Genomic DNA, 24,494 nt, shown 5'->3' on the forward strand with positions numbered 1-24,494 from the left:
CGTGTCAGAACCACTGGCACCTTCCCAGCGGTCTGCTTCCTTTGCAATGTCCCAAGGACTCACATAGTCACCTCTTGACAGGTGTTTGCGCAACTCTGGCACAAAACAATTGAGCAACTGCTCTCTGATAACAAGGTTGAGTAGTCCATCAAAATCAGGTTCCCCATGAACCTCTAACCAATCAATCAGTGCATCATGGCAATCATCCACATAATCTCCCCAATCCTGGTGAGGCAGTCTCCTACTGCTCCTGAACTTCAACCTGTATGTGTCCTCTCGGGAACAAGGTACCACTCTTTGGAAACGGGGCATGGCACTTCCTGCACCAAACTCTCTCTTGCTGCCACCACTGGATCCAACCCTCCCTGGGGAATCCAGAAAACTATGACTGCGGTCAGGGGATAACCTACCCTCTAGGGCTATCTTCTCCCTGGCCAAGGCCCTCTCAGCCTCTGCAGTCCGCTCATTCACACCCAGCTGCGCCATCTCTCTGGCATGCTCTAACCTGAGCTTCTCCATGGCCAACTGGTGCTCCCTCTCTTCTCTCCTATCCACCCACTCCTCTGGGGACAGGGAAAGGGATGGGGTGCTACATCTGACACTGGACCCAGCAAGGGACTCCCTATCTAGGGGGTACTCGCTCTCTGCTGGCGCCCATCCACTGTCATCCTCACTCTCCACATCAGACTCTTCAGGGCTCCCCTCAGACCCACCACCCTCATGGTGTGCGGTCCAGGCCCTCTCCCTCTCACTGTGCTCACGCTCCCAGTCACTCTTCTGCCACAGGATCATGTTATCCCTAAGCTTGGACTGGGTGTCTGACTCACTCACTGGGATGTCTCTCTCCTTACATAACCGTACCAACTCATGCATACTGTACTTAAACAGGCTACAAAGGTTAAAAGGAGATTCCATCTTGACAGGATGCTCACAGACATGTGCAACACAGGGGACTTAACTGTCAGAGCTGAAGCAAGAGCACACGGTTCAAAGTATTTCAGCAAGCTCCCTACTAAAGAGAACTCACACTAATCTGTCCAGGCAACACACCATTCATCCACGCACACCCCCCCCTCGGACCGGTAAGGCAGTTTTTACCACCCCTGATTTCTCAACCTGACCACACGTGACACAGGTACCAAACTCTGGGAGCAGGGCAGGGGACAAATGTACTGGACACTCTTTGGAAAAAGAAATACTAGAACTTCAAAGGACAATAATCCCCAACATGTAATTATCTAAAATGCAGAGCTTTGTAGTGTGGCCTGTTGCCACTGCAGTACAACGCAAACACAAATCCGGATCCTCACCGCCTGCCACCAATGTTAGAAACGGGACCCTGGCCGGCCAAGACTCGCGTCTAGGTCAGTCAGGGATCGCCATTTCTAAGGGTCAGGGCAAGGGAGTCACACACCAAGATAACCCCTCTCTCGCCCTCTAGGTAACGTGGCGCGAGCAGTCAAGGCTAAACTTGGAGGCTATGTAGGTTAAGTGTTTGCGCGCGCACCCAGCAACAACACCCAAGGCCCACCACAAAGGAAACTCCACACAAGGTTATATAAAAATAGCCTTTGTATTATATCAAAAACACATTAGATAAAACATACATTTGGTTACACTGTGCCAACAGGCACGGGCAGAATTTACAAGGGGGATATTTACAAGACAGGGCCACCTGGACCACTGTCAGGAATCATCACTTTTTAGGAATAGTAATTAGCACATAGAATACTTTTAGAATCAAAATAGAACGTGTATCACAAATTAACACACAACCAGTATTTACTGGTAGAGCATCAGAACCTCCTACGCAACCCTAACCACCTTAGGCAACTATTGCGCAGGGAACAAAAGACCTCAACTAGCAACACCTGTACTAGGAGAAAAGCAACCACCTAGGAATCACCAACATCTAGGGGTATAAGCATAGGAACAGTACACATGATGCATTAACATTCAGCGGTGTAGGGAAGGAAAACACATGATGGATCCAAACACATTCAGAGGTGCGAGCACAAGAAAACACATGATGCAGTACCTACATTCAGCGGTGTATGCAAGGAAAGACACATGATGCTTCAGAACACATTCAGCGGTGCGAGCACAAGCAATTGCGCAAAACTTCCCATGAGCCACGACCTGTGGCAGTCCCTGTGTCCCAAAGTCAGGGCAGGCTGTAATAAGCCAAAAAGTACACCCAGCCTAAACGTAGCAACTGTCCACTAAGTGCTGGACAGTTGTTAAATATGATGCACCACGTTGGAGCCTCGCAGGCTCAGGAACAACAATGGGACCAAAGGCAATGGGGGAGCCTCGCAGACTCTGGACAGCTGGTTGTCCCCTCTGGGAGCCTTCGCGGCTCTCGCACTGAAGAAATGCCCCCTGAGCCCTCTCAGGGCTCTACACAAGACTGGCCGTCGTTGGAGCCTCGCTGGGCTCGAAACACGCAATGCCCCTGAGCCTTTCTGGGGCTCTAAAGCACAAAATGCGGCCGTTCGTGGGAGTCTCTCCTCGGGAGACTCGAATGCGGAAATGCCCCCGGAGCCCTCTCAGGGCTCCACACACGAATGGAGCAGCGTTGGAGCGGCCCTCTGCCAATCGGGGCCGCTCGAGGAACAAAGGACCCTGTCCCCGCACTCACCGGTACTTCGCTGGTGCTGCGGGGGCAGGAACACTGCCGGCTCTCCTCGCTTGCAGCGCGGGGCTCCTCTTCCTCGGAGCCCCGCCGGCGGCGCCTCTCTCTCCTCGCTTGCCTGGTTGCAGGCGGGACTTCCGGTCGGCCTCTCAGGGGCCGCGCTGCAATTGGCCGGTCGGCCAGATACTTCCGGGTCGTCGCGGGCAGCGTGGCGGCCCGTTCCAGGTAGGCAGGCGGGCTCCCAGTACCCGAGGAGTGGGCTCCCTCGAGGTATTTACAGTAGTAAAGTACGGGGCAATGCCGGGTGGGCACCGGCTCGATAATTTAACAATGAAGCGAGGTGGCACTCGCTACGCGCCGCGAATCGGCAGATCAGGCGGCCAAATGCCGGGTGGGCACCGGCTGTGCACAAGAGCGCTCCCCAGCGCTAGGACCGACAATAAAGCGCTCTCAAGCGCTAAAGGCAAAGCGAGGCGCTTCCCGGCACTAGGGAAAGTCCAAAGCGCTCCCAGGCGCTTGGAACACAAGCACAGCGCTTCCAGCTGCCCTCAGCAGGGCAGAGTTCCAGCAAAGGTCCTTAGGTAGGCAGGGGGGCAAGGCTGGGCCAGGGGCCAGCTCACTGGCCCTCCAGGCAGGGAGGCAGTCCAAGTGGCGGTTCCTCCTGGCCCCAGCAGCAGCAGCAGCCCCCTCAAGATCCTAGAAGAGAACAAATTCAGTGGGGACACAGCCCCATTTTTATACACTGAAATCCTTTGTCTGTAGGTGCAGGGTGGGGGAGAAACCAGTTGCAACTGGTTCTGGAGCACTCTTGATGGGCCAACCACCCATTTCATTCACTGGGGAGGCTAGGGTCGTTAGACACACCACAGGGGGGCGGAGCCAGCATTGTGTGGGGAAAACCCAGCCCATCCAGGACACAGGTACACTCCTCCCACACATCACTCATGCTAATCTCCCACTCACCACCGGGCAGACCCATCCAGACTTCCTGGAGCCTGGCATGCCAGCCAGCTCCAGCCAATCACGCTCCAGCACCCTCACTGCACACATATCTCAATGTCCAGAAGTAGCACTTCCCAACTAGACACACACATGCCGCAGACACCATCTTGCAGCATTCACTCTCACGAGTTTACACATACCAAACTCGAGCCTGCACTCCCCACGCATCAGGAACTACCAGGGACACACACATTCCCCATGCATTCCTATGGGAGGGCAGGCCAGCCATACTACACGCACGCACTTTCACTCTGGGACCCAGGGAAAAAGTGCGCCAAGCCAGAAATCATGAACACCAGGTCGCCATCAAAAGCAAAAAGTTCAGGGGTGAACCAGCCATAAAGGCCCGGGTCCAACAGTCCGACACCAATGAGCCGTCAGTGTTGGACCCACCGGTATTGTAATCATGCCCTTAGAGACTCACAAGGTGTCAGGCGGAGGGAAAGAGCAGGGTCCAGTCCAGGTTGCCACTGGTGAGCTGAGTACTTCCATGAAAAAGCCTCTTGCACTTTGTTGTCTTCCTGTAGCTTGTTAGGAGGTAAGGCAACTTACGCTTTGAGTCCATTTCGTTGTCCTGGGTGCAAGAGGGAGTAGGTCTAGTTCTTCATGTCTCCTCATGTCACAGATAGCAGGTACAGTCCTCTTCTGGTCTTCTGTAGATCCAAGAAGTGTTCTGATGTGGGTGCCTGGAAATTCCATATTTAGGCCAGCCCCAAGCTAGAGGATGGGGTGACTCCTGACCCCTTCCAAATCAATAAGGTAAAGTTTTTTGAGACAAACCCTACCCACTTTTTCAGTAGTTCCTCTTTGTCTTACTGCAAACACACCCAAAATGCAATGTGTGGGTATTTTCACTGTGGCGAAAGTCTTCTGCCACACTAAACCTGGATTCTAAAGGCCAGGTGTGTGTGTGGGGAGTATACTATGGAAATCCTTGTGTCCTCTCACATTTAATACTGAAATCCAGTTTGGAGCAGTCTCTGTACCCACAACAAGCCCAGTGAATGAAGTCTGGTAGGACAAAAACAACATCCTTCCGCAACCAGACATTGGATTCAAATGAATTGTTTTGGCATCCAGTTCTCTCCCTTTTAAGTGCACCCCCAGTGTTATATGTCAACCCAGTAAACCTGTCAAGCAGGATTTGAGACTCAAGCAGGATTCTATAGTTTAGTGTCACAAAGGATGCCATAGCCCTCACCCTACATATTCAATTAATCAATCAATCAATCAGGGGGTTTATATAGCGTGCTACTCACGGGGTGAGGGTCTCAAGGCGCTGGGGTGGGGGTGCGGTTCCGGATTAGTCAAAGAGCCAGGTCTTGAGGTCCTTCCTGACGTGTGCAGGGTCGGGGAGCATTTGATGTTCACAGGGAGCTCATTCCAGGTTTTAGATGTGATGTAGGAGAAAGCTCTCCCGCCAGTTCTGTTTCTGCGGATGCAGGGGACCTCTGCCAGGGCGAGGTTGGCGGAGCGGAGGTTCCTCTTGGGTACGCGTAAGGATTCTCTCTCGTTGAGGTATTTGGTTATAATGTTGTGCAGGGATTTGTAGGCATGGGTGAGGAGTTTGATAGTGACCCTCTTCTCGACGGGGAGCCAGTGGAGGCCTCATAGGTGTTGGGTCATGTGCTAATCGCACAGTGTCCCGAGGATGAGTCTGGCTGCTGCGTTCTAGATGGTCTGGAGTCGGTGCAGAAGAGTTTTGTTGATTCCGGCGTGGAAGGCGTTGCCGTAGTCCAGTCTGCTGGTAATGGTGCTTGGGTGACGGTCCTTCTGCAGTCGGAGGGATCCATTTGAAAGTCTTACGGAGGATGCAAAGGCAGTTGAAACTAGTGGAGGCGACGGCATTGATCTGGCAGTTCATGGAAAGGGAGGAGTCAAGGATGATGCAGAGGTTCTGAGCGTGGACTGTAGGGGTGGGTGGGATCCCGAGGGCAGAGGGGCATCAGGTGTTGTCCCAGGCGGAGGTGCAGGCCCGAGGACGAGGACCTCGGTCTTCTCTGAATTTAGCTTCATCCAGGCTGCCATGCTCTTCATACCTTCCTGAAAACAGAGTCTGGTGTCTTCGGGATTCTTCATAAGCAAGAGGATGAGCTGGGTGTTGTCGGCATAGGATACGATGCTGAGCCCATGCTGTCTGACAATGGAGGCGAGGGGCCATGTAGATGTGGAAGAGCGTGGGGCTGAGTAATGATCCCTTGGGTACTCGCAGTTGATTTCCGTGGGTTTGGAGAGGAGGGAGACGGATCCTCTGGGTTATGCTGGAGAGGAAGGATTGGATCCAGTCAAGGGCGGCTCCTTGTATTACCACGTTGTACAGTCTGGCTGCGAGAGTACGATGTGAAACGTGTCAAAGGCGGTGGAATGGTCTAGAACGTTAAATTTCTACATGTCTTACTTTTAAATACCATGCACCCTGCCTTGTGGGCCGCAAAACCTTCATAGGTGCTGTCAGGGGCGGCTTCTACTTTGGAGTGGAGGAGCGCCACCCCGCTTAAAATCCCCTCAAACATCTGATAAATACAATGGCAATTTATTACCATTTTATTGTTATTCTCCAACCCAAACAGAGCATCAGGACGTGGGCGGGGCCACTGCTGGGTGACAGCATTATGTCATTCAGCAGGGAGGAGGGTGGGCTGGTATGGAACTGTTTTTCGGGCCAGCCTGCTCTCTTGAGATGGTCAGCCACACATTTTAAACAGCTCTAACCCAGCTCCTTTAAGACAGCTGGGCAAGAGCAAGCCAAAGCCTCAACACCGCTGTGGCGCGCCGAGTGAGGCCGTTACCTCCAATTAGGACGCCGCTCTCATGCTGCATGAGAGCAGTGCCCTGAATGGTCAAGGGAGTTCCTGCTTTCAGTTTCAGTGGAGAGAAGAGGCCTATAGGAGGACGTCACGCCGCGTTCAGGTAACTTTAAATAAAAAAAAAAAAATTCACATGCGCACGCCTGTCCTCCCTCCCTGTTGATGCTAGCTGCCACTGGGTGTTGTAGTGTCCTCTCCAGCCTGGGTACCTACCAATGACTACACCACACACAGAGCTTAATATTACACGTCTTTATACGTCATCTGGATTCTAAGCATTTGAAATCATTTGTAACACCGGAGGAAACGTTCCAATTCCTATGTATGCCATTTGGCTTAGCGTCCACTTCAGCTGTGTTTTAGAGGCTCATGTCCAGTATTCTAAAAAACATTGTGAACGTTAGGGTGTTTCAAGATGACGTTTTGGTATGAGGTGCGGAAGCAAATACAATTGTTTTTTTTTTGTTGAGAGTAGGATCCAACCATACAAATTTACAGACTCTCCAATCACATATAATATATAAACCATAAATTTAACACATTTATTAATTCATGAGTACATAATAAATATGATTCACAATCTATACTGAAAGGCAGAGAAGATAAAACCTACTGCATATTAAGTCATACAATTACAATCCCAAATTGATTGAATACTCATGATAGAATCTTGAATGATGCTTTGAAGAGATTACAAGATACAGGATTGACTGTAAGTGCAGATAAGTGCAAATTTGATGTATTGCAGGTTGGTTATTTGGAACATACACTGTCAGGTGAAGATGCCAGACCAAAGAATAAACGCTATTGAGAATGCTTTATCTCCTTCTAATAAAGAACAATTGCACTCCTTTTTAGCATTAGCGAAATATTATTCGAAATTTATCTCACATTTTGCTGACAAGGTACACAGTTTAAGAGCCTTATTGAAAACAGGTGTCCATTTTGTTTGGTCTAATGATTGTCAACTGCTTTTCGACAACATTAAGTCTGACATAGTGAAGTCAGTGGTTCTTAAACCTTTTGATACTAGTGACAAGACTATTGTGGTGGTTGATGCCAGTGTGTATGGGTTAGGGGCATTATTAATGCAAAGGAAGGATGGAAGTGAAAGTGTTGTTGCATTTGCCTCACGTACTCTCAAGGGGGCAGAAGGTACATATTCTGTCATAGAGGAGGAAGCGTTGTTTTGCTGGTGGGGCGGCAGCTATCTTAAAACATATTTGTGGGCAACCACGCTCAAGTTAAGATCTGATCACAGACCCCCTTATAGATATTTGTACTACTAAGGGTGCTGGCAGAGCCACACCTAGAATTGTAAAATGTGTTTACCATCTTCAGGAGTATGATTTTCAATTGGTATATGTTCCTGGGTGCAAGAATGTAAATGCTGATTTCCTTTTGTGCTTACCATTTCAAAAAATGGAAGAAGGTAACGAGGACGATGATAAAGAAGAATGGTTGGTAGCAAGTATGGACAAAAAGTGTGGAGGTGCAGTGTGCTTGTAAGAATGAAGGCAAGCCATGTTAGAAGATGACATGGAGCACAAGATGTCAGAATTGGTCAATGATTCTAGGCAGTGCTTGGCTATGAAGAGGGAGTATGTAGGATACAGCATTGTGTGGGCTGAGTTATCAGTGGTGGATGGCATCCTTAGAAGAGTTGACAGATTGGTTGTACCATTAGGCCTGAGCACCAGGTTGTTGGATATATTGCACAAGGGAGACAGTGGTATGCCTGGCATGAAGAGAAGAGCTAGAAGTGACCTTCGGTGGCCAGGCATGGACAAGGATATTGAGAGGTCTGTATGTAATTGTGTGGCATGCATATGTAGCGACAAGTCCCATAAGTCTGAAGAGTCCCCCATATCACCCACTATAATGCCAGAAAGACCGTGGCAAAGAGTGACAATGGACATTTGTGGGCCTTTTTGTGTAATGGGTAGAAGACAGATATGCTATTGTCCTTGTTGATTATTTTTCCAAGTGGCTAGAAGTAGCGTTTGTAAGAGAGATCAAGTCATCTGCCATTTTAAGCTTCTGGGAAGAGGTGTTCCACAGGGAAAGATATCCAGAGTGCACAATAACTAGTAATGGGCCACAATTAATTGGCAATGAATTTCAGAACTATTTGTCTAAGTCAGGGGTGTCTCATATTACTGCTGCTATTTATAATCCTAGGGAGAATTATTTTGTAGAAAGGTTCAACCATATGTTAAGAGTGTGTACAATTAGCTGAGGGATGTGGAGAAGACTGTAACAGTGCAGTTAAAGAAATGTTGTGGAGTTATCGGAATACGCCGAATTCTGCCACAAGAGAAACCTATTTTGTCCTTCTCAAAGGGTGGAAAGCATGCACTTTAGTGACACCAGCCTGGATGGACAAGTCCATGTCGAAGTGTGCAGGAAAAAAGTTTTCGCTCGCCGAGTTCAAGATTATCAGAAAATGTATGTGTGCAGGCACAATGATAGTTAAAGGGAAGGTACATAGATTTAAGGTGGGCGACTGGGTGAGGACTTCGCTCATGAGAATTCAGAAAACAAGTTTGTCAAAAAGGTCTAAACCGAAACAAGTGGTAAAGGTGTTTGGTAACAGTGTGTGGGTGTAGGATGGTAAAAAATGGAACATACGCAGAGTAACTTTATATAACAGGTTGGAATGGAAAAAGTGATTGAAAGACAAATCCAGTTGTATCCCAATTGATGATCTAATGTCAAATAAGAGCTGCACAGAGCGGAACACATCAAATATAAACCAGTCTGGAGGAAGGATTACATTTGTGCATGATTTTCATTATGGCCCTAGACTGTTTTGTTGGGGTATTTTTGGATCATAATATTTGTTCTCAGTTTTCTTTGTAGTTATTATTAGAGGGAGGTTGATCTCCGGCTTGCAGTGCTCCTGCAGCGTTTTTTTGCGATTTTTGATTATCAATGGCTTCTCTTTGAAAACCTGGTTGTATCTGCTGTCCGCATTAATGTTGCATCCTAGCATCCTTGCAACATCATGGTGCCACCTCCATTGGGGTCTAGATTGTGGAATCCCAGGGGCAGAAGGTGGATGACTGCTCAAGGTGCTGGATCATTGCTCAAGGGTTGATTATCTTGGACCTAATAAATCGATTCTTTCAAAATCCACTTCTTTGAAGCACCTTCACAAAAGCGAACACTCCGTATACCATCAATCAAGCACAACAACAGCGGACTTTCAAAGCCGCACTGTTCTATTTCGTTCTATCCAAATATGTGCACAACAATTCCTGCACCTGCTGTCGTTTGGTACAATTGCAAATGCAAACAGAAGTTTTGAATATGTGCAATGGTGCACCATGGAACTTCTTATCCAGAGTCAATAAGGAAATGCGTACAGACAGGTATTCCTTTTAATCCTCTCTTTTATTAAAAAATTTGAGTTCTCTGCATCTGGATAAAAAGTTCTATGGTGAACCATTCCAAATATTTAAAACTCCGAATACAGTATAACTTTATCTTGCGCAGCAGTGCGGTACCTTTATGTATGTCCTGATGTGCAGGTTCTCTCCTTTCAACATGTAGATTCTCTGCAATGCTTTCATTATTTTCAACTGCTCCTCAGCAGCTAGAGCTGCAATTTGACTCCACATCCATGAAGCAATTTGCTTGGACCAGGGCAAACACTCTAGGAGAGCACTGCCGATCTTCGGGTTAAGTATCCCCTATCTCATCGCCATTTGTAGCATCCTGCCCAGCCTCGGTACATGCCAATGGCTACACCACACACATAGCTTAGTATTACATGTCTTTATTTGTCTGTGTGTAACTGCATACTCAACATTTTAAACCAGCCTCAATGCATTCCACTTTGAAACTCAAAGGAGTCCATCAGGAGCAAAAAGAGTTCCGCCGTTGATGCTCGCAAAACACTACAGGGGTGACTTATGAATATTTAAAGAGGAGGTTTTACTAGTCAAAATTGTTTATTTTGACAGGTGGGATTTCAGTTTTTTACAGTCTTATGGTTAAGCTACAAGGGTAGACCTGAAAACATGATTGCACTGCTACTGTAGGGGATGCCACTATAGGTGCTTCAGACCACTGGTGGCATTTAACTTCCAGGCCCTTGATACACTTTGTACCATACACTAGGGCGTTATAATATAGTTAAATATGCCAATTAGTAGTATGCCAATACAACCATGTTTAAAAGGGGGAGCTCTGGCACTTTTCTACTGGTCATTAGGGGTAAAATGCACATTGTTCTAAAGTCAACAAAAGTATAGGCTCCAGCAAACGACGAAAAATGTGGGGTGACAATGCAAAAACTGCATATTTCCAACAATGCATTTTCCTTTTTTCCGCTTCTTGAATTCTGGTTTATTATAAATGAGTTCATTAAATAATCACTTTCAGACTTTCTGTGGATTATCTATTTTATGCCAAGGCTGGATAATTATTATTCGTGTGTCTTTCTGGGAATTTCACTGACGAGCTGAATTGTACCACAAAATGTACAAATGCTTTCAACTAAGACATATTCCACTCGATTAGAAATTGTACCTGTTTCAAAAGAAATCTTTGTGATCCGAGGAGATTGACATTCTTCTGTTTTAAAAGCAATTTTCCAGGAACACTCTGACAATATTGTTCGCCTTTTGTGGTTACTCTTAGCGAGAAACTGAACACCCACCTGTTACAGTATGAGCCATCCTCCTGCTCTTAATGTCTCTTTACCTTTTTATGATGAGCAGCAGCAACTAAAAGAGGCATATATAACAATGTGCGTTATAGAAAAAAAGAATGCAGCACGTTTTCTTAAAAGTAAATGCAAATTTGCAGGGACTTCTTCAATCACGTTGAGTACGTTTGGTATAACTGCCTTTTTTTCTATATTTAAATACTAATAGGTTCCATTCACTCACACTCCTTTATCTATGTCAACGCTCCACGTATGCATTTTAATCCCTTACTCTTTTTTATTTGCTGTGTAATGGCGACTGCCATTATTACCTGCATTTTGGGTTTGTTCCAAGCTGAAATATACTCTATATTTATTAAAATGTGCATGCCTTTGATATATATTTAATGTTATTATTCATTGTTTTAACTATTGTCTAAAGCTCTAGTTTCTTTACTTTCAGCCACTTTGAAGATAAGTGCTGACACTCCTTTTCTCTTCAAAAAAATGTAAAATATTTTATAATAAAAATATAAATGATACACAAATGCATTTGTAATTTTGCAGCCTTTTTCAGCACTATAAACTGTATGAATGCATGGTGAGCTCTTCCAGGGATGAACTTGTGGTTGGAACCGAGGTATGTATACAATAATAAATACTGTTATAGAAATAATAAATAATAATAGAAATATTAACGGATGTTAACTAAAAAATGCAACGATTGCTGGTAGTCATTTTTAATTTATTTTCATTCACCACCAAAATAGCGCTTGTGCAAAAAATAATCAAATGTAAATAATGCATGTTATTCCTTATGTATCAGATACTACGATGCATTAGAAAAGCCAAAGTAGAAGGAAAACGTGTTTGAAATAGAAGACAAACGGAGCGAAATTGTGGCCTGAATTCCCCATATAGGCAAAAAATGGTAGCATGGGTTCACAAATGTTCTTTCAATAACAATGAGTAATTTGTCATAGTTTTCAGTGCTAGCCTAAAAGACACTATTTTAGCAGAGTATGTAAAACATTTAATCTATAAACCAAGACTTTATTAAATGAATGTGTGGTGCCTTGTTTTCATCTCTGCATTTGAATAATTGTTAAAACACGACAGAAAAGCTTGATTCCAATCCAATGACCTGCTACATGGTCTAGTGTAAAATCCCCGCTTACGGATGGATAGCTTTGTAATGGAACAATGCTTAGCTGACAAAAATAAATGTATAGATAGAATGATCATTCAGCTCAGGTGAACTCATCATACACTCACACACTGTATTGGACCCAAGAGGTCAGTGTCAGTTTCCCTCAAAATTGATGATTGACCAGCCTCAAGACAAACATGTCGAAAGTGCAGGTGAGCCTCTGCATCAGGAACCATGATAAAAGCAGGGCCATATATGCACTGTTGTTCTAGGATAGGATGCCAAACCTTGCAGAATTGAATAGGACAACTATGCTTTAGCAATGCCACACATAGTTGTGCATTAGTCATAGGGGCTTACCCAATTCCTCGTTGAGCTGTGCCATGATCTGTTTCATGTAATTGACTGTTAACTTAACCCCTGCATCAATGTCCCAGAAAGAGTGCAGTGAAGAACATATGAAGATTCTCTAGGAAATCATGCACCTTTATAGCCAATGGTATCTGACTCTAGAAATGGCCCATTATGCTTAGAATAGTCTGTCACTATGTCCAGTTAAACATTTATGCAGTTGTTGTTACTACTGAGAAGCCTCTAAAGGTTTTTCAAGGAGTCAGACACAACTTGCTGAGGTGCAAATTGTTGTCGAATTGCTTGCAGTGGTACTCTACAGCAGGAACCAAGAATGCCACAGGGTATTGCAAAGGTCAGGTGTCATTCATAATTTCATTCAGTTGAACGTGTTTTGTTTTGTATTCACTGTCTATTATGAGCCATGCAATGCATTGTGGGAAATATATCAGGAGGAATTTAGCTTGACTAAAGGAACAACTTCCCAAGATGGCTCAGCATATTAGCCAAGCATGTTATGTGTAGTGTTTGAGTATACATTTGATGAGTATTTTATGCTTGGAGAATGTAAGCAACATTGTCTGAGTTAAAAGAAATATCATTAGGAAAAGCCATGTTGTATTCAGCAAGGAATCTCACAACTGCTTGACCTACTCTTCCGTGTTGCACTGTGGGAGGGAATATATGTATACAAGGTGGTTCTCGATTCATCGGTCATCCGGCGAATCAACCCCTAAAATGAGAAAGGAATACAGCATCCTTCAACTTCTGGGACTTCCCTTATGAAATATGACATTGATCTTTTTATTTTGCAGTTAATGTTTGTGGTCAATTTTGATTGCCATAAACATCTCTGGAGATACCACGCTAGCAGCTGATGATATCTCCACTGTTTTGCACTCACTATCAAAGAAATCCACACAATACTCAGTGGTCACTTTTGCTCAATGGAAAGTTCAGCACTCCACAGTCACTGACCCACCTGCTTATTATTTAATGATTAAATAATGATTGCACCTAAAGCGTTTTTTAATATTATTAATGAGTTTACGAGCCCTCAGGTGTGCGCGCAGCCTTCCTTAGTGTTACATGAATTGTGTGACTCTCTTGTCACATTTTTTTCAAGAGAAAATCTCACAGATTTATTTAAACTTAAATACCCTGCCCATGATGGCCCTTGTGTTACCAGTAATACGACAAATACGGAAAGAGCTGGGACACCCTCACTAATCCGGTTTGAACCTTCTCTCTGGAGGAGGCCCAGAGGTCCCTAGGCTCAGTGAAATCAGGTCCCCCCTTGGTACCTTCCCGCTCAAAGTGATTGCTTTACTATCTAAACATCTTGCTCTGGCCATCCAAGCTATATTCAATTGTTCAGTGGAAATGGACACAATTCCCTCTGAATGGAAAGTTGCGCATGTCCTACCGATCCTAAAAAAAGCTAACCTGGATCCTATCATTTTATCGAATTACCGTCTGATATCCCTGCTGCCCCTTACTGCTAGAAGGCCTAATTAACAACCAACTAAAATCCTACCTTGAAAAGAATCAACTTCTGGGCTCTTTGCAGCCCGGTTTTAGACCTGGCCATATCATGGAAACGACCCTACTGGCAGTCACGGAATCATTGAGACTCTCACTCCATACTCCACACTCCTGCTGCTGGATCTCTCCACAGCTTTTGATATTGTTTCCCATTATTTGCCAAGGAAGAGAATGAATGAGATAGGCGGTCAGGAGACCGCTCTCAAATGGTTATTCAACTTCTTGGATGACAGATTCCAAACAATCATTCTCGGCCCCTATACCTCCTTCAAGATTCATCTAGACAAGGGAGTACAACAGGGTTCATGCTTAAGCCCCACTTTGTTTAATATATATGGCACCCCTTACCAAGATGATTGAGCTTTTCGGCTTTGGAATAATAGCTTATTCTGATGATACTCGGCTGACCTTCACTTTTGATTCTGATCTAGTTTTTAACAAAGATCGCTTTGCAAAGGGAATGCTGGCCATTTCCTTTTGTATAACTGACAAATGCCTAAATATGAACACAGATAAGATCAAGATCCTGCTGTTTGGCAAAGCTATCTTTTTGTGGTCAAGCGAATGGTGACCCTCTCAACTAGGATCTGCCCGTCTCCTAAACCATCAGTGAAGAATCTTGGCATAAAAAGAGACCAGACTGTCTTTATGAAAGATCAGATTACCTCTACAACGGGCATGAGCTTCCTTAATATGCACCTTTTACGCAGAATATTTCCCTATTTTCTCATTTCTGCCAGAAGAACATTAGTCCAAGCCCCCGGTAGTAAGCAGGCTAGACTACCAGAATGCTCTACTGGTTGCTTAACTACAGGTGGTGCAAAACACGGCAGCCAGACTTAACCTTAATCTTCCATTGGGCACCCCATCAGCCCCTTCATTGAGAACTCAGCATTGGCTAACAGTATAAAAAGGAGCATTTTCAAGATATGCTGCCTCACTTACAAGGCTTTAAAGTGAAATAGCCCTAGGTATCTTCAACAAAGAGGTAAAGCTTATACTCCCGCCAGAAGTCTACGTTCAAAGGATAATGCCCTGTTGTGCATCCCCCGCATCCGTTTGGTTAGATGTGGGGGGAAGGGAGATCCTTTTCTTACCTGGCTTGTAGAAACAAAAATCCACTTCTCAGGGGTTCCACTGATACTTAGTCCTTTTAAAACTCACAAAGAACTTGACACAGAAGCTGGAATATAAAAGTACATTTTTATTAACCTCAAATGAGTGAGACTACGTCACATAGAAGCCTTAGCAACTGAATGAGGCAGTCCGTTAGAATGGTCTTACTTCACGTGTTATATACTCTTTATCCTGCCCCAGGCATGGAAGGGAGTTGTACCAATTACATTCCTAAACAAATGGAAAATCTGGAGGGTCATCAGGTGAGTAGCCTTTGGGGTTTGAGCAGGATATCAGCAAAACATTATAATTACATAGTTCACAAAGGTTAATCTGATTTAGATGGCACTGCAGGGCATGGCATGATTACATGTACAGTATCCCAAACCCAAAAGTTAATCATTAAGAATGTCCCAAATTCAACCTCCAAAAGCCGGACAAACCTATAATTGAAAGCATAACCCATGTAATGAAGAAACATAAAAAGAAACAGTAACAGATGATGAACAAGATAAGGCATGTGCAAGGAAACTAAAAGTTAACGATGTCCTGAACATTGATTGGCAATCTCAGACAAAGATCGATCAGGGAAATTGGCTTTGCGAGGTCAGTTTCAGGTGAAGAGGTCAGTTTCTTACAGTTCATTTCAGAGTCAAAAAAAAACCTTAGTTAATGTATACATGGACTAAGAAGGCCAGGCCACTTTGTTCGCCAGGCTACCTTCACAGGCCTACGTGAGGGCAACACAAAATGGTGGCACAATATAAAATGGAGTCAGTCTCGAGAATTACAGAACCTCAGGCCCTCCTTTTGCCATTACGTAGGCAATAACCTAAGACTCATGTTAATCTGAATCTAAGTCTATATCGATATTCATTAGGTCGTCAAGGTGTTGCTGTAACATCATCTTATTATTCTCTACTTCTCTCGGGACAGGTCTCTGAACACACATAGTAGCACAAAGACTCACTTCTGGTGGACCATTTTTGGATGCTAGAGGCGGAGCCACTTCCTCTTCCATGGCAGTTCAGTCAAATGAGAACTTAATTAATATTTACTTTATACAATTGCACTGGAATCGCTTGTGCAACTGTGCCCAAAGTCCGTTCAAAGCCTCTCTGGCAGGCTTCTATCGTCCATCAAATCTGCTTCCATTGTCTTCTTCTGCATTGGGCCTCTCGATTCTGTCCTCTTCATGAAAATAGTACTGCTTAGTTGGAGTGCCCTACTGGCAAACACTCACAGCTCACTCGAAAGTCTCAATGTCTCAAGGCAGTGCACCAGTGTCTCTCCTCTGCGGCAGACACTACAAATAATGTGCTGTTCATTGGTCATGGGCATAGATCATCTCATGCAGACCCGGGTCTACATTCTCAGGCTCCAACACTCATTATTCAGTGTCAGAGGACGCTCAGGCTGCTCTTTCATGGGCACCATAATGTAGTGCCTTTTGTCAATCTTGCATCCTCCGGTGCACTGCCCTTCCGTTGGAGCAAAGGAAAAAAGGGTAGTGTGTGGCCAAAACTCAGGCCAAGGGCTCAAGGGACTGCACACTGTCAGAGGTTACCAGCACATGACAGGTAGCTTTTGCTCTTTTGCACTGAAACTCTGGTTCTGTGGCAAAACCAGATCCTCCTTTTTCTCTGATGTTCAACGCCTTCTGATAAAGCAAGCACAATGCTTTGAAGATACCATTGATGGCGTGCTGGCGCCTTGCTACTTTCTGGGTGCTGGAACTGTGTCCGCCTCTCATCTGTAGCTATCATTGATAGGAGTTAGGATTCGTCTTGATCACCGTTCTGCAGGGTATCATTCTTCCTTTGACTCTGGAAGATCCCGCAGAACCTAGTGATGTAGGAAATGTGACACAGTTGTTAGTTTCCATCAATTTAGTACAAAAACAGTTCAATATATTTAACAAGGGGACTGCAAACAGGTGGCCTGCAATCTTCAAAGGAGTGGCCATACGGAATGGGACTATGTGATCTAAAATACACTATCATTCTCATAGAATACAAAGACAAAGGCAGTAGGCAAAACAGTGACTCTAGCCTCTTCAATTGGGTTTCCATATGAGAGCATATCCTCTACCATCAAAGGGTAGATAACTACATGAGAATTCTATATGAATGGATGTCCTCACACATAGTGACATCGTCTAATGGGGTAAACATTTTTTCTCAATGATTAAGTCTAAGTGTTCCTAAATTCCTTATCTAGAACATCTCAAAAGAAAAATCACATAATACAGATTATCAGGGACATGTAGTTACCTACTTTGTAATAATTGTGCATCAGGTGCACTATGCAATACAAAGGCTAATGATCAAAATGTAGAAACAAAAAGACAAGAACTAGAGAGTCATGGTATTTTCATTATTAAAACTCATCTGGTCTATCAAAAATTAAAGCAGCAGAAAAAAAGAGAAACTGAAAACCAAATTAGAATAGACATTGAATTTGTCATATTAAAAAAATAATAAGCATAAGGTATCTCCTATTGAGATGGAAAACTTGTCTTACTATAATATTAAGTCAGTTAACCAGTCTATCACTACCCTGACAGTCGGACTGGAAAACATCAAAGTAGGCCTAAAGAAAACTCTTGAAAACCAGTCTGGTCATACAAAAGAGAATTATACATAATATGGGGGTCCCTGGTACATCACTGCAGTCTGGAAGTGTGAACCTGAACAATACACCAATTATAATAAATGAGCTGACTGGTGAAAGGAATACGGAAAAGGGAAAATAGGAGTAGGACACACCTAAAATCGCCAATAACTAGGCACAATGCAACATCAGTCAGGGGAGAAGCAGCAAAAGAAAAATGTATAGGGAGAACAAGAAATTACTCGAGTGATAGTCAAGTTTGTGACATAATACCAAGAGTATGGATGATACACAAAAGTCACAGTAGTACACAAATTTTAACTCTACCGCTGGCCCCTACACCATGTACCGTAATCTCAGCTAATGGTCCAGTTCCTTCTTCAAGGGAAAAAATGAAAAGTATCGGTCACCTTTAGCAAGAGCCACAAATCTATAATTTCATCCTTAGGTCCAATCAAGGAGACATAAATCTAGGGCTGCCTGTTCCTTAAGGGAAAGGGCAGTAACATGACTAACTGCAGGTGACACAATTTGATCCTGTATATCTCTTTTATTTTTCTTCAATATTATATAGCCAAATTTGACATACACTGATGAAGTGTTGTCTGTCTTGTTCACAGCATGAAAAATCATATCTGTGAAAATTTAATATCAGCGCAAATTTACCAAACTGTTGTGCAGCGATATGCATCGTCATGAAAAATCCCTTCACAACACAGGGGAACTTGTAATAGTATCAAAAGCAGCAACATAAAACAAAAAAATGCATAAGATAAAAAAAAACACACACATGCCAAGTCATCAGATATACGCGCTGCATATCAAGCACAAAAAGCGTAGACAAAGTACAATAGCATATGTAAATAAGCGGTGACACAAAACACCATTGCATGCACTTTATGCACTGTGAACCTGCAGCCCAAAACCCAATATTCTGGCCTGCTTAATTTGTCAGGCTTAAAATCGAAATTACACCAAAATTACTTTCTTTTACTTTCCTCACTTTTGACAGCAGATCACCAGTCAGTGGAGATCAGCTGTCAAATACAACTTACTGTGTCTCTTCTGACACACCGGACCAGCAGGAACAATTTATAAAAGGATAAAATGCAAAATCATGAAAAAATGCACGAACATTTCTTTTCAAAGAAGTCATAATGAAAAACACATCTTATTTTCAACATACTGCTGACACTGCACATAACACACAAAATATCAACTGTAACCAACCATCTTTTGTAAACATGCTAAATCACCTTAATTTCAACTGTCCAAAAATAAAACTCTTTCACAGACACTCTGTGTGTCCCATGCGCCAACCCCCTTTAAGGCCCTGCTATTTTTGCAAGGCTGGTCCGAAATGCACTTCTCAGAGACAAAGCCCTAATGTAATAGGCTGCAGATGTCGACATGAAAGCCTCGCAATGTGCAAGCTTTAATTTCTGTTTGTCAGAGAAGCTTTTCCAAGAAGTGATTTCTCCATCTGTTTTCACTTACTTCTAAACCCCCATCTCACTGACCTTAAGGTCAAAATCTGACTTGCGCGCTCCACGCTCCTCAGCCCCCTTCTCTTTTCCCTCACTCCGACGCTGACAAAGACAAAAAGCCTTCCTAACTCGTTCTAACCTGCAATAATCAACCCTATTGAAAAACACATGTTATATAAATGACTTCTTTTAGGGGCTAAAATGTATTTATTCTTAGATTATTAAAATATTTTCTGTGAATAATTCGCAGAACATAATAACATAACATACCAGCTTTAGAGCAAATGTTTGCTACCACCCATACAATGGTACTCATTGCATCAACCTCAAATGGATGAACGTCTCAGTAGGTCCAGCTAAAGTTAGAACCTTCAACCCTGATATTGAACACAAACCTCTGCACAGGGCACATTGGCTCACTGAGCTATGAAAAGCAACCTCAAATGGTAACAATCTGCAAGTTTGTATTATACACAAATGTATGCATTTACTGAAGCCTGAGACACTTTAAAGCTATTGTAAACGGCAAGAATGCTGTTTAAACGTCTATTTAACTCAATTTCGACTTTGATATCTGGGGCACTTAAAAATAAAGATCCTACAATCACATTACTTATTAATCATCCTCAGAATGTTCTTTACAGATTGCAAAGGTTGGACATTAGACATATCTCATGTAATTCCTTAGAAAAATGAGTTTTTACGCCTGCGCCAAGTGAAAATAAACATGCAAATGTCCTGATTATGCAGTAAAACACAACTTAAATTAAATTTTAATGCTAGGAGGTCATAGTATGAGAATTAAACTTTATAAATATTAAAAAACAAATTTAGAAGCACTTATTTTTAATAATTATTTTTCATAATTAATAATTATTTTTACTAAACCCAATAATTTTTCATAATTCCACATATAAAAGCAAACTGCATCTCTTGCCTATCATTTTTAGACGCATTCATTTATGAGCCTAAGCACAGAAGCATAACTTAAAACATGACAGATTTTCGCACCACTTTTTTTTTTTTAAAAGGACAATCATTATTTAGCAGCAGAACCAAGAATATGCTTACAAAAAATGCTTAAAGAGAGGAAAACCGCAATTGAAATGTCTCCCTGTGATACAAAATAATGAACCTTATTTTTGTAACCCTGTAAAACACTATTCTGAAATGCAAAGTTCAAACCGTGAATAACTAGCGGCTAAGTCCTGGCTAAATAAACATTCCGATGTTATTCATGGCCTTCAAAAAACAACATCTGCTTCCTTAACGGCAGTAAGAGCCCTTCACAGTGTTGAAACCTGAGCATGGTGGCAGTCTTACAGACATTTCAAGTTTTAAAATGCGTGTGCAATAATATGCGTTTGAATTTAGCAAAAATTCACTTTAGCTGAAGTGTTTGCCTGTTTACATATAGTACAATGTTTGTAAGTAAAAAAATGCTATAAGCTTGTTTTTCTATAAAACACACAATTTGTTTTTGAAAAATTTAGCCATTTATGAGAGATCGAAAAATTGGATCTAGTGAGCAGGCCCATCTAAGCATCTGAACTTTTTTGTGTTCTTGTTTTTGTATATGTACAGTCACCTGTTTTTTTTTCTGACGTACTGCACAAGCACCTTCTCACTTAGCACATATGGACCACCTTATTGTTTGATCATATGATGTATTGGTATCAATGACTATGAAATACATTTTTATCTAATAATTATGTTATTCAGGCCTACATGTTGTGTGATTTATTTCTGCATTATTCTGCATTTCCAAATTCTAAAGCATTTGCGCTAATATTATTTTTGGTAATTGATAACGAATCTTATACAACAGACCATTTTTATATACAAGACAAAATGATATCAGTACCTCCACACCATTGTCTGATGTCCATTGACTAACAGCCCAATGTCAGTCGGGCCATCAGACAACATTTTTCCGCTGGCAGAGCTAGGTGTTCTCCCCCATTGGAAACTGTTTCTCTGGACACTAAATAGAAAGGAGTACTCAAGTTTGGTAGATAGGGTATTCCACCACATTTTTGGAAAAGTGCTGTGTCCATCAAACTCTAATAAGGCTGTAAAATTTGCAAATCCCTCTCTAAGGACAGTCTTTGTTGGAGGTGGTTGGCAGCAATCAATAGAGGAACAGAAGGCGATGAGTGGCCCTCACCAAGGGACACACTCCTCTGCTGCTTTCATCTCTGCTGTATGTGTGGCCACCCATGGACGTCAATTCACCAAAATGTCAGGGTTAAATGGATGTGACATCATACAACATTTGACGTTTAATTTGACTCAGCTTGTTTCGTGCTGCAAAAGGCACCACACAGTGTGCAATAAGGCACTGCTAATTTGTTGCAGCTCCAGTACATTTTCTACATGCACTGCAGCTTTTTCACCGTGAATGGTAACAACTGTCATCCTAGCGCTAGGTGACGCCAATTCTCGCATGCGCTCAGGAAAAGACTCTGCTACTGGGTGGGTGGCGGAGTTTTGCGAGGACTCGCCGTTACAAGTGTAACACGGAGTGGGCAAAACTCCGTGACCTCCGCAGGTGCAGCGGAAATGATTGTCCATCCCTACTAAAAAACACATGATGTTAGTATTATTTATTTATCTTTTTTTGCTATTTTCTTTAATATAAAATTTAAATCATTGATATTTTTTTCTGATTAATTGTTCCTATACGCAGATTGAAAATGGCAATTTGTTTCTTTTTTATATTGAAAATTCAATAAAGACATAAATACAACAAAACTAAATAATCAGAAAAGAATGTGTACTCATGCTGCCTATCCATAGCTGTCAGACAAAAAAGGAAAGTAAAATTATCCACCGAAAAAAAATAGTCAAATTGATTGTGTTTTTTGTCAACGTATATTACAAATTTTCCACAGCTATTCGGAGGGGCTGTCTGTAGCCAGTGATTGTCTGTTATCCACTGAGGAATATTGGCTGCATTTTTCCTGATTTTTTCTGATTTTGGTAAATGGATCACCAAAAAGCTTGTTTCAGCCAGTGATCCACTTCCGCGCACAGAAAATAATACTAATACTGTTAATAAAAGCAAAGAAGAAATATGAAAGCAGTAGCTGGCGCTTATAAATCATCTCCTACATGCTTGGCTGACTACAGACATCTCCTTATTGGTTCTCTTTTCCCGTGTTCTCATTGGGAAATGTAATTCAGTTAAGTTTCTCATTTTCCTACCGTTATTCAATAAAGAAAGCTTTCAAAGCGGCGCCTCCAATATTGACCTAATTTCTTGTTGAGTATTAATCCATATTTCACCTCCAATAATGAAGAGACAACAAAACCGACTCATTGCCAATAATACCTTAAAATGATCTATGAAGCATTGATGCAAACCTCTCTAACATAAATATACATTTACCTGAAACGCTGCTTCTAATGATATGTATAAAAATATGCATAGCCAGTCATAATGTGCTTAATCTTGGAGAACAGTCCATGAAGGCACTCGAACTCTGACAATACTGCAATGTACTATACACAGACAGCTCTGAAACATATCATAAACAGTGCCACTGGAATTATTTTATTTGGCAGGCACATTTGCCAGCTGAATCCTTATCTGCTGCATATTTAATTTGCTGATTGCTACAATAAATATTCCAAGCTCTGATCAAAAGTTACTGAAACAAATGCCACATGTGATGTCACACAATGGCAGACCCACCCTTAGTTAAGAATAATGGGTCACCACTAAGTAGCTCATTTGCTAGTCTCAGGTGTTAAATGTGTACTAATGGGGCAAATCTTTTCTGTATGCAATATTAATGTGTTAAAATGACCCAATAGCTAAATATTAGTGCCACAGAATGCACCACATTATGCCTCATAATTTTAATTTCCTGTTGCAGAATTCAGTCAACCTTGCTTTATAATTTGAGCTTCCATTCCCACATCATCCCAGTGGCCTACAAGTAAAGGTTAAGGTTAGACAGTCTTATCAAAAACACAGAAGGGCTTATTCATGAGAGCTGTGCGTCACTTTAGCACCACATAAAGTGGTACAAGCATAACGCAGAGTTCTAAATCAGATTTATCAAGCCACACATAGCAACCCTGCATAACTTTGAGTGGCCTCATAAGTCTTGAGTAAGGCAACGCAGAGCATATTGCTACGTCGCCTTACTCTGCAGCCGGCGTTCCATGGGCATTGCATTGGGTTTTCCCATGCAACATCCATGGATTTTGACACTGTCCCAGATTGACAAAATCATGTAAACTTGGGGAAGCGCCATATCCTAACGCCTCCCGATGTGAGGCGTAACGAAGAGAAATATCCTTATGTCTCCCCGTTTTTTCCTCTTTCTAAAAGAGGAAAACGCCTCTTGGAATTTTTTTTGTTTGTTTAGGAAGGTGCCCCTTCCTACACAAAAACAATCCTGCATGCAATGAAGGCACCATGGTGCAAGGATGCCTACAATGACACTAGGCTGCTGAAACTGAGGCAGCGCAGGGAGAAAGGACAGAAATGCACTGCATTGCATACATACGGTGCATTTCTGCCCTACGCCAAAATCACGTAGATGAGCGTGTGAGTTTGTGTGCACTTTACTGTAAAGGTTTGAAGCATGTACACCTTTGTGTCTTAATTATGCATATAAATATTATGGCAACATTTAACAGCATAGAAGATTAAATGAAAGTCTGTTGTAGAAAATGTGTGTATGGCACCTGAACCTTCCCTTTGGGTACAGAACTTCACTATTAAAAATGTTTCAAGTGAAAGGTTTTATTCTTTTTGTCGGCCATTGATTTATATAACTCATTTTATCTGCTTCAGGTAACAGTTGGCGAAATCTTATAAACGTTAGAATGTGAGGGCGAATCAAATCAATTCATAAAGGCAGCGCCCTGCAGAGTAATTCTGCTGCGGCAGTGGGACTCTTGAATTATTGGAGCCTTTATTGCTCCTGAAATTCAAAAATTACAGCTGATTTTGCTGAAACCATTTCAACATGCAATAACTTAAGTTGAAATGTTAGTTTTACGAGCAAGTGTGCACTTACATTGCAATTGTCACTATCTCTATGTCTAAACGATGCGGTTTTTCATTTCTAAAATTATTTATGCACCGGCTTAACACCAAAGTACGGGTAATTTCATT

The 24,494-nt window shown here is 42.8% G+C and overlaps 1 protein-coding gene across 1 annotated transcript in view; it reads left to right on the top strand.

Annotated features, from left to right (window-relative positions):
• Positions 1–24,494, top strand: part of CABCOCO1 (ciliary associated calcium binding coiled-coil 1) — a 191,194-nt gene that overhangs the window by 82,620 nt on the left and 84,080 nt on the right. The window contains exon 5 of the mRNA XM_086921774.1: positions 11,666–11,738. Within this exon, the coding sequence (XP_086777900.1) occupies positions 11,666–11,738 (73 nt within the window). The remainder of the gene's footprint in view (positions 1–11,665; positions 11,739–24,494) is intronic.

The sequence above is a fragment of the Lissotriton vulgaris genome, chromosome 5 (genome assembly GCF_964263255.1).
Source record: "Lissotriton vulgaris chromosome 5, aLisVul1.2, whole genome shotgun sequence".
Lineage (NCBI taxonomy): Eukaryota > Metazoa > Chordata > Amphibia > Caudata > Salamandridae > Lissotriton > Lissotriton vulgaris.